The 11,544-nt window shown below is 36.6% G+C and overlaps 1 protein-coding gene across 1 annotated transcript in view; it reads right to left on the reverse strand.

The window, feature by feature from the left end:
- LOC104511342 (probable phospholipid-transporting ATPase IIB) overlaps positions 1-11,253 on the reverse strand; it is a gene marked incomplete at its 5' end in the record, with an annotated part of 43,930 nt that extends 32,677 nt beyond the window's left edge. The window contains 2 exons of the mRNA XM_010153913.1: positions 2,349-2,461; positions 11,111-11,253. Coding sequence (XP_010152215.1) covers positions 2,349-2,461; positions 11,111-11,253 — 256 coding nt within the window. The remainder of the gene's footprint in view (positions 1-2,348; positions 2,462-11,110) is intronic.
- Between the last annotated feature and the right edge of the window lie 291 nt (positions 11,254-11,544).

Consider the following 11,544-nt stretch of genomic DNA (forward strand, 5'->3'; position numbering starts at 1 on the left):
CCGTGAATATTCTGCCCATCAAATTACAGTGTTGTCTAATAAAGGGTTTAACTTTCTGCTCATCTGGCACTGCTTTTCAGCTACTGCTTTAAACCTCTGCATTTGCATTCCGCTAACGCTGATGCCATTACAGCCGCAAATAAATTAAGCTGATTTACTCCTTCTGAATTATGTTATGTTTATTGATGCTTGTATAATTTAATTTCACACAAATTCCATTAAAGATTATGCCCTCTATCACAAAATGCTTCCAGTGGGGAAATATAATCAGGTTATAATAGATTTGTGTGTTACATTAAGATGACAATAGTCTAGTAGGTCCACTGTAATAATAAAACAGAACACAAACAAGGGATAAAAATCAATGTCACACAAGAATCACTTCCTAACTAACTGGCAGCTTCTATTATCATAAAAAAAATCTCACCATACTTTGTCAGATAAAAACAATTGTTTAATAATTGCTTGTTTTGTTACAGACACTTCTTCATTTTTCTGTTTTAAGGAGTTGCTACCAGTAAATGCATAATTAAAACATTATTTAAACATCAAGTAGTGTTACATAAAGCTTGGGGGAAAAAAAGAAGGAAGTTCCACAGAAGTTGTTTTCATCATCTACTAACAGCAAACCTGGATTTGGGAAATCTTTTCCCACAACTGAGAAAAAAGCTTAGCCCACATTTCTTTCTTATATTAAAAATTTCCATGCCAAATATGTTACCGTTATTAAAAACTTGATTAACCACGGGTACCACAATTATGTTTTACAGCAAACTAGTAAAAGCTTCAAGCAAGTAAGAATTCCAGGAATCATGCAATTCTTTTCAGATAGCATATTTAACCACAAAATAAAAAACCTGTTAATGAATATGCCTCCTCTAGAAGACACCTGGTGTTGAGTCATCAAATTTAGACCTAGGTGTGCAGGTCAAGACTATCAGTATTGTTTATTGCTACAGTTGTTACTGTGAATACCGAAACAATCCATTACAACAAAACTATGTTTGGGTGATTTTTATAAACACAGTCATGTATCAATTACTGTCAGTAACCCGTTCTGTACCAAATTTGGACTGCTGATCTTTAGTTAAAAGAGCTCCATATGCCATTTCCAAGGCATATTGCATCTCAGTTTCTATTTGTGGCTATACCTACTAAGAATTAAGCTGAAACAGATTTATCCAAGGAAAAGGAATTCAAGAAGTAGATTTGTTGATCCATTTACACAAGAAATAATCCAGAAATCAAAGTTGTAGACTGAAAATTTACAACATACTTTTTCAGTGCTTTCCCTTCTGCCTCTCTTCCCCAAAGCTACATAATATTAATCAAGTTCAGTGCTGTCAAATGACTACTTTGTAACTTATTTTACGCAAATGAGAAGGGAGTCATAGTTCAAAACACAGAACTACTAAAATCAATTGTTGATCCTACAATCATTTTATGAGAGAAAATGAGGACACAGACAGGGAGGTCAGTCTACAAACTTAATTGGGTCAGCCAGTCACGTTTGTGTATCCAAGTTAACTATGGAAATTAACTTTTATGTAAGAGTTTTATTATCGTACTCTATGCAACATATATAAATATTGGTTAACCTACCATTTATTTCCTCTTCTGTCAATTTCTTTCTTTTTTGTTTCAAAGACTAGAAGTAAAAAAGTAAAAAGTTCTAACCTCAGACTGGAATGAGGTATGTAGACAGGTTTGCAGGAAGCACCCAAACACTTTACATACATGGGAGATGAAAGTGATGCTAGCAGAATTCCATCATCCTCCTTCACCTCACCACTGACCCACAGTGAGACAGGGAGCCACAATCCTCTCCCCCTCCCATTTTATGCTGTTTGGAATCTTAATTTTTAAGAAAAAACACCACTTTTTAGATATGCCTTTATAAATCTCATTTTGACAATTTTTTTTAACTTTTTGGTTATACTGATTAATGTGGCTTTTCAATGTTTACTCTTGATGAATATCAAAGATATAATTACTGTTTGTCTTGTTCTGGTCACTTACTTGTAATTTGTAGTCTCAGTAATGAATAGCTTATTCTCAGATGATTTGGCAGGAGAAAGACTGCACTGTACACAGGTTAACGCAGATTTCTGCTAGTGAGGAATAGAAGGGTATAAACCTTTAAGTGGGTTTTATGAGGAATTTCAGAATCAGGAGAGAACTATATACTACCTCATATTTTTCCCTTTCATCCTATCTGTTAAGCAATACCTACAAATGAAAACCTTTATAGCATCTCAAACTTCTAGACATGATCAGTAACAACAATGCTTCAATGTTGTTAAAAACACCTCAATATTAAAAGGTAAACAGTTTATGAAACAAGATACCTGTGAATAAGAGTTGATAATATGACTCTGAATTTCATCCATTGTGTCTGTTCCATAGGACACCGTACCTAGGTGGAGGCGCTTAAATATCATCTCGTTCTGTGTAAGTGTTCCTGTAATAAAGAAGCAGTATATCACAAAGCAGCAAAAAACAATGTGAGAAGGCAACAAAAAAACCCAAAAATCTTTCTTCTGGTAGGAAGGAATGAATCAGAAGTTAGCGTCCGTTTAGTTAATTGAAGGAATGTTTGTGCAGACAGATCAGGGTTAGTCATACTGGAAGAAATCGCTGGTTCCACCTTCAAGCCAATTCTGCCAACACAACTGAATATATATGCCCAAAAAAAGACAAAAACTTTTCTCTCCATATGAAATTCAGAAAATGCAGTGTCTGGATGGAACTGACTCAGAAGCCAATGGAAGAGGTTGCAGCATGTATCAGAAATGCTAAAGTGAAAAAAAAAATCATACAGATATCCTACACTTCATTTATGAAGGCAGACATTCTGGCAAACAGGCACAATCAATATTATTTAGAGTAAGTCATTAGGACCTAATGTCACTTACAAATTTGAGAGATTTCACCTCCAACTGGAGTAAGTTGTGCCAACTAGTCACACCCTTGGGTTGGGAAAAGCACTAAGTGAGTGGTGGGGGTTTCAGCCTTCCATGATGGGGCACACCAGGCACAGAGGTCACTACTACCTAGTTTCTCACAGTCAGCTCACAAAAAATTATTTTGATAATGGCCCTTCCTAAAACCTTTTCTTCTATGGTTCCTCAGCCAAGTGAAACCAATATAGTATAGAGCTATTCTTAAAATTAACCACATAGTTCTGGGTCCTTAAAATACATAAATCTCAGGATAAACACAACATGATACCAAAAGTGGCATTCTTGAAGTTTTTATAATATTTTTAATATGGAGGGTATGATAATTATCCAAGAATTAAAATTTCAAATAGAATTAATATGAAATATTTTATTCTATCTGGACTATTTTTATCTCATGTCTTTGTCCCAGTATGCCAAAATACACAGCCAGCCACCAGAAGAGAGAAGACTAAAAGCATGGCATGTGCTATAATGACTAGCTGGAAAACAGAACTGTTTGGACATCCAGATTATGCATCTAATAGGGCTAGAACCATTAGTGATCTTCAAAGATTTGGTACCGCTGTAAAAGTCTCATGTCTTTCTCAGTTGTACTTGAGATGTCTACCATTTCTACTGCCTGGTAATATCTGTGTAGTGAAACTTCATCTCAATTATTACACCATCAAACTGCACTATCAAATCATGTCTCTCTGTATTACCAACACCAGATATCATTCCAAATTCCTCCTCAACCATTAAAAAAGATACTTCCCATTTGCTTTTCCTTACATGTTGTTGATGACTTTTTCCTATAGTCAAATTATCTATAAAATTTGAATTTCAGAAAATATTCCCAAGGTTGGAAAAGACCATGGGGAAAACAAAGTTCCTGAACTCTAGAATTAGCAAGTCAGAAATTTTTGGTTACTTTTATACAAGGAATAAGATGATTATTTTGTTTTTACAATAATCATATAAGCCCATAAGAAATTACTGCTTCCGGCTTTAGAAGCTGTGATTTTATTGAGACCTTTTGTTATATTTTTGATTAATTTTTTTACTTTAACTATAGACTAGAAAAATCCAATCCCTAGTTTGCACAGGAGAATCATAAAGTTTCCACTAACAAACACAATAGACCAAAATCTCCATTAAAAAACCCCAAAAAAACCCCACAAACCAAAAAGCCAATGCCAAAACCAACCAAAACCCACCCACTTTGTTCAATAATATTTATTGCAAGAAATTTCCAAGTAAATCTGCACCACCTTCCTTACTTTACAGGCATGCTAATATCTTCTCACTGCCTCTAGCTTTGCCAAGCCTTTGAATTAAAATAAACACTCCCTAGGAGTTGTGAAATGAAATGCTACTCAAAACTTGAGAGACAGCAGGCAACTGTCAAACCTGCTTTTCACTAGTTCTGTAATTGCTGCTTGGGAAAACTGAGCAGGAAACAAAATTAGCCCTATGATTATTACATGGAAAGATTATTTCTTCTGACACCATTAAATCATTCCAATGCCAAATAATGCTTGGTGAGGGAAAGGTAGAGAGGTGGAAAATCTGTGTGTCCCTCCCTCCCCCAAGCCCTTCTGAGCCAGCAGAGAAGAAAAGCTTCTGCGCAAAAAAGTATGGATTTTCCCATCTTGCAACAATCAGGAGCCAAGAAAGAAGGTTTAGGAAAAATGGGCAAGGAAAAATAATCAACTGTAAAGACGCAGAAATAAACATTCCGTCAATCCTGACTCACTACTCACATTTTATACATCACTTACATACCATCCTTTTTAACAGTGACAGTAATAGGAAACATATACAACATATGAAAAGAGGCTGCAAACACACCTGTATCTGCCACAAAAAAACTGTAATTAATAAAAAAAATAAATAAAAGAGAAAGAAAAGAAACAACAGTTACAGATTGCTCCTGCTTCTTAGGACTCGTGTAAGGCTTTCAGGAAGTCACAATAAACCTGACGTGCTCTTAAGACAAACACGGGTAGCTGTATTATGAATGTGATGCCAAAAATTTCTGAGAAAAAAAATTTTAAAAACACACCTTTTTCATTCATCCACATGGAAGTTTCACATGTGCAGATTAAGATTTTACTTCTAAATTATCCTAATGAATTAAACATCAAAATAAGACAAACACTGCCAAGAACTTGTTCCAACTATTACATGGCATCAACCAGTCACACTGTAACTTTTAGTTGGAGACTAATACACTTTGACAAAACAACAGATCTTTTATTTTATGACCCAAAATGCAAGTCTTTCAAGTACCTAGAGGTAGATTTCCTAATATAGCTCATTTCAGGAATGAAAAATAACCCAAAACTGAGCTCTTTAGTCTGCTCAATGTGATATGAAACTAAAGAACAGTGGAAGACCTTTATTTTCAGTAATGCTTTTTTAAAGACCTACTTATTAATTCCTTTCAGGACATTGCTAATATGAAGAGGTATTTAATAAAAAAGCTTATTTAAGAAAAGCTTCCAGAAATTCTGCTAGTCAGTATATGATCTACTACTACTACTACTTTACATTCTTAAACTTAGCTGTGGAATCCAGATACCACACAAGGAATATGTCCTGGCAAAAGAAGTTAGTATACAATCACTGAAGAAAAACTTTGTATGTTCTTTAATGAAGCCAAGAGCACTTTTTTTTTTTTTTTACGCCTACAATTGTATCATTAAACACAGAGTAAAGCAGGCAAAGAGGAAATTAATTTCTAAGGAAAATGTCCTAGAGGCATCATTCACTGGGTGGAAACATATGTGATTCACAACAAAGCAGTAGAGCTTTTCTATTTCGTTTTTGAGCAGCAAATGCAGATCTTTCTGATCCCCTATTACTAGACTGTAATTTGGACCAATACCAACAACCTAAAAAGGCCAAAACAAAAAAGCAAGAAAATATGTACAGCAGAAAAATTAATAACTTTGTTAGAAATTGAGAGGGTGAGTAATTTTTTCATAGTATGAATACTTTCTTTGAGCTACTCACTTCAACAGGTAAGAAGCCTGTGTAGATGTGAACACTTCTATGGAAACTTTAAGGGAGATCAGGCCCAGCACTCTTAATAATTAGACTATTGGCAAAAATCTGGAAATGCAAATTCTTTCTATGAAGCCTGGAAAAAAATATAACCTGGTATAGCATGTAAAACCAAAAAAACCTCATAGTAAACATATAAACAGAGTATGTCTGCTCACTCACCGGTTCCACTTATGGACAGGCCATAAACATAATCACCACAAAACCTCCAAACAAACAAGCCCCAGTACAGGCCATTCAGAATGAGGGCAAAGACAAGGAGAGCTGAGATATGCTTATTTTTTCTGGGGCAGAAGGTAACAGTAGAAGTAACTCTTAACACAGTTATGAAGAGCAGTAGGTATTTCGTCTGCACCACCTGTCTCCCACAAGAATGACAGCACTATCTGAGCGCAACACCCGTACTCCGCGGATACACTGCGTGTTTTCAGTCAATGGGAGTCCAACAGAAGCCACAAAGTGAGGATTCCTTTGACTGATCTACTTTGAGTGCAGGTCTGGAAGCTTCCCGCAGGATCTCTTCATCAAAACTTTCCATTCCCAGTTTGCTCTAGTCACAACCTCAATGGCACTAAAAATCATAGCGGCAGAAGTGTAAAGGCAACAGTGTGAATATATATCCAAAGCGAAGCGGCGTGATTCCATCACCAGTTTTTTAAATTACTCTCTCTGTGGCAGCTTACATTGAACAGATAAAGTCTCAATTAAGGTTTTACGTAAAAGATTAATTTTCAGAAACAATTACTGAAATTCACTATTCTAATAGTACATTAGTCACATTTAAGGAAAAGGCCACATGCACCAACCTTTAACACAAGGCTTTCCCAGAAAATCAAGAATCACATTACTCTACGCATCTGTTCAACTATTATACCTGTTAAGGACTTCATTTGGTCAAAATACCCACCAAAACGTTAATTACAGAATTCAAACACAGGGTATGCATTAGTAAATAACTCTGCTCGGAAACTATGCGCTCGTTTCAGTGGAACACTCCGGTGTTTCCCACGAACGGTAGCAGCACATCCTAAGCAACAAAAAAATGTTCAGTAAATACTGCCAAATATCTTTATTTTTCTTTCACTATTAGAGTATTTTTGTACCCTGGAGAGGATGAGATATCACGTTCAGCTGCCCTTGGAAAATGCTGAAAACCGCAATCACCCTGTAACTATCCCCCTCAACCCGCCGCCCCTCCCCCCCCAAATGGATGATGCCTTTCTGTCAAACTCACATGTGATTCAAGTCCAAACAACACAGCATTTTGGGTAATGGATGCTATAATTAAATTGTGAGTTCTAAAAAACCTGTTGTTTTAGTGGGTGTTTTTAGTAATGGCTTTGTTCTACATGAAGATAAAAACTCCCTAACAAAGGAATTAATGTATTGCTTTAATAGGCTGCACCCTGAGTTAAGTTTTAAAATTTATGAGTTCTCTGCAGCATTGTTCTTTAAACAATGGCATTGTCAAATGCAACCAGTGAGAAGATTAAAGTTCTCCCAGCAGATTAAGTACAAATTATCTGTCCTCCTGTTTCAGCATCATTTGTTCATTTATCACATAATGTCTAGTATTTCTGGTCAGTGTCAATATGCTCAGCATCCTTGCAGTTAACAGATGTCTTCTCTTGTCGAACGAATTACTTTATGTTTCACGCACTGGTGGCCGCAGATGTGTCACTATAGCAACATCATTAATTTCAGATCTTACCGGAAACATGCACTCCAATCAAACCTAATTATACCACATTGCTTTCTTGTCCCACAATAAGGAAACTATAATGCAATTATTGGGATACTTCATTTTCTATTCTACCGTGGCAAATGAGAGAGCCACTGTGATGGACGCTTCTTGTCAAAAAGCTTATTGATGAAGCACAAACCCAATTTACAATCATACAAAGGACTACCTTGCAATTATGTTAGTAATGCAATGCTCCTTAGACTCAACAACTAATTCTCAATCAATTTCAGTGAAGCTTGGACCACGATATAAGATTTCTGTAGACGGTTCTTTGGATTCCCTTTCATTTTCAATACTGAGAAAAACTTCACCTGTTTGCATTTCAGTAGACCAGCCTTTTAGTCCTGCTTTTTAGTGGCACCCACTCGGAGGGATGGCTACAAAACTGGCTTTCCTCTTTCTCCTCCGACAGCCAAGCCTTAAGTGGGCGTAAGGACAGGATCAACTGGTTTATATGACTAGAACTGAACATTCAGGCAAGAAAGTACTGAAGCCAGCTCTCATGAACAGTGTATAATCATGCAGTAGCAATCATGGATTAACTGGACAGATTCTGTTCATCAACGAACGTTATGTTCCACATTTATGATAAAATGCAGAATGAGACCAAACATATTCAGGAAAGGAAACTGGAAGTAGCTACCAATATACATGGGTAAAAGGTACATCAGCTACATGGTTGTCCAAAATTAAAAACTGTTTAAACTTTGAAGGGCTAAAGTTTAAGACTAATAAAATTGAGCAGTGTTTCCCATCATGATCTGAAAAAGAGCGTGGTCTGCAAGGCCACAGTCACTATTCTGAAGATGGTGACATTTTCTGGACTCCAGGCTTATTTTCACTTACATCAGCTTTCAGCTAACCCTTGCATAAAAGGGCAGAGGGTTGTCAGATTGCTAACTGCTAGCCCACAAACATTTTCCAACTACTGCCCTAGAATACTGCTTTTATTTTCATTTCTACATCATTAATTTTCAGATTCAGATCTCCCTCCAGAACTCAGTAGACTTCAGTGTGCTGAAAAGCCTTTGAGGTTGAATGCCAGCAATCTTCCAAACTATATGTAAACACATCTGCTGGTAAAAGCCTTTTAACATTTGTCTGTTTAGCCCCTTTTAAGCACGCACTCGGCAAGGCCAGAATACAAGTGCTTCTTAAAATGAAAAAGAACTACTGCAATTGCAATTGGCATGACGTCATCTACCTGGATTTGTGCAAGGCGTGCAACAACATCCTTGTCTCTAAATTGGAGAGGCATGGATTTTGATGGATGGACAGCACGGTGGATAAAGAACTGGCTTGATGGTCACACTCAGAGAGTGGTGGCCAACAGCTCGATATCTGAGTGGAGACCAGTGACGAGCGACGTTCCTCAGGGATTGGGTGTTGGGACCGGTACTGTTTAACATCTTTGTCAGTGTCATGGACAGTGGCATTGAGTGCACCCTCAGCAAGTTTGCTGATGACACCAAGCTGTGTGTTGCGGTCGACAGGCTGGAGGGAAGGGATGCCATCCAGAGGGACCTGGACAGGCTGGAGAGGTGGGCCTGTGCCAACCCCTTTTTTTTTTTTCCCCCCCAAACAAAATTCCATTTCTCAAAGAGGGCAATAGGTACAAGCATCTTGAGGAAAACAAGATACCACACTGATCCTTGTACCTTAGAATGTAAGATGGTCACCAGAGTCAGAATATAATTCCTGGATTATAGGGTCGGATGAATGAGCTGCTAGCATTTTATTTAACAAGTCTTAAAATTTTCAGTGCAGGCTAACTGTAAGCAGAATACCTCAACACTTGAACCGCATTTCCAGTTCAGTATGGTAACTGGATTCTCTGTCAGAAAAGTTTAAGAAGTATACATTGCTTTTGCTTACAAAGTAGTGTTTTGGGTGAATAAACTCTACTGCATTGTTTTGAAAATTCATTATTTTCGAACATACTTCCTTTTTTCCAAACATATGCCGTAAATTACATATTTTGAGCCTTCAAGGGGAGAGCACTCTTAAAGTTACATAAATTATCATGATGAAGGGTGCAATTAAAATCAATAAGCAGTTTCAGATAGCATACAAATCATTAGCTAAACTGAAATAAAACTTGTTAAAAGAAGAATTGTTCACTTGCTTTGAAGAATTACCACACTCTAATTAGCAATACACTTTTTTCGAAGAAAGAAAGTGGCAGTTGTTTTAATCTTTTACAAAAGAGAACAGCATTCAGAAATGTATAGGGTAACATATATACCTATCAAAAAAAAAAGCACATTTTGAAAATGTGACAATATATGAAATTTACACTTCATTGCAAAATATGCAGTAATGAAAGTGTTCAGCATGGGAGGGAATATGAAACTATTTGAAGCAGAAAGATGTAAACTGTGTATTATGCATTCTGAACAGTATAACAGTGTGCAACCCCTCTTCTCCCTCTCCCCCTCGATGCTTTCTCATCATTTTGAATTAAATTTTACTTAAAACCACTAAAAAACTTCAGCTGTTCGAGAAACAGCTTTCTCAGTTCAACTTTTGAACCAGTATGTTTACCAGAACTGATTTATCCCGTCTCAGCAAAAAGGAGAAGAAATACTGTATTTGGTATTTACTACTGAATTTGACTTGCTATTTATTATATTTTCCAAAATAAACTTTTAGATTCCTCAAACACATCTAGAACTAAGAGCACGGTAACACTGCCACAAGTTTCAGTCATAACAGCAGATAGCAGCATAGCGCAGGCTATTACTTCTTCACACACCTCACTCCTACCTTCTGATCCTGCTAAGGGTTGGGTTTTCCAGCATACCAGATCAGACACGGGTCTGATCAAGGTACAGTTATGAAGATGAACATATACAGCAGCTCTAGAACTAGTCATTGGAACATAAAGAGCAACTAACTTCATGGGGACAACAGATGTCATTTTGGAGGCTGATCTTATGACTTGTTTTGGAAATAACTTGCTCCCTCGAAGGCCGTTCTTAACTGTGACTATCATACAGTACTGCAGTAGAAATGAGGTGCAGGATAAAACAGCATCCAGAGTGCTAACGCAGAGTTCTTTCAGAATAAGATATTAGTAAGAGTATTGTATGCTATCCAATGTCCTGTTACTACAGCGGGAGCATTCCCATTAGAATAAATCAGATTACTACCAAATACTGACTTCCCCATGTAAGTACTGGCCAACCTAAGCCTATTGGTACTGATACAAAGTCCTCAAGCTCATGCTTAAAATTTTACTGAAAAATAAAAATCAGTAATCTAAACCTACTCTTACATTAACATATTCAAACACAGAATAAAGTTCAGAAATTTTACAAAAGTCATCATATTTCAAAATTGTAACCTGATATACCTGTTTTATCCGTTAGTAAATAAACTAATCGTCCCAACTCTTCAGGAATGGTGCTAGTTCGAACAACTGTTCCAGGAATATTGTCATCTTTCATAATCATCCACCCATAGGCTGCCTTACCCATGTCCAAATTCACACGTAAACTGCAAAGGAAATTTATATCATAATCAGTGTGAATATTAGGCAAAGTGAAAGTTTTAACCATAAAAATAAAACTAGATACCTGAAAAAAAAAAAAATCTTAAAACTATGTACAGCAAGAATTTTGGAACAATGATTTTGTTATGTGTTTGTAGAGTTCACATCACATTAGAAATTCAGTCTCCATCCCAGAATTTTAGAAACTACTGCAACACAAACAAACGCAGTACCATGCCTTCTGCATAAAACAGACTGCAACACTTTGGGGAGATTCTTGACATCATTACATTACT

Source organism: Eurypyga helias, unplaced genomic scaffold (assembly GCF_000690775.1).
Source record: "Eurypyga helias isolate BGI_N326 unplaced genomic scaffold, ASM69077v1 scaffold6246, whole genome shotgun sequence".
NCBI lineage: Eukaryota > Metazoa > Chordata > Aves > Eurypygiformes > Eurypygidae > Eurypyga > Eurypyga helias.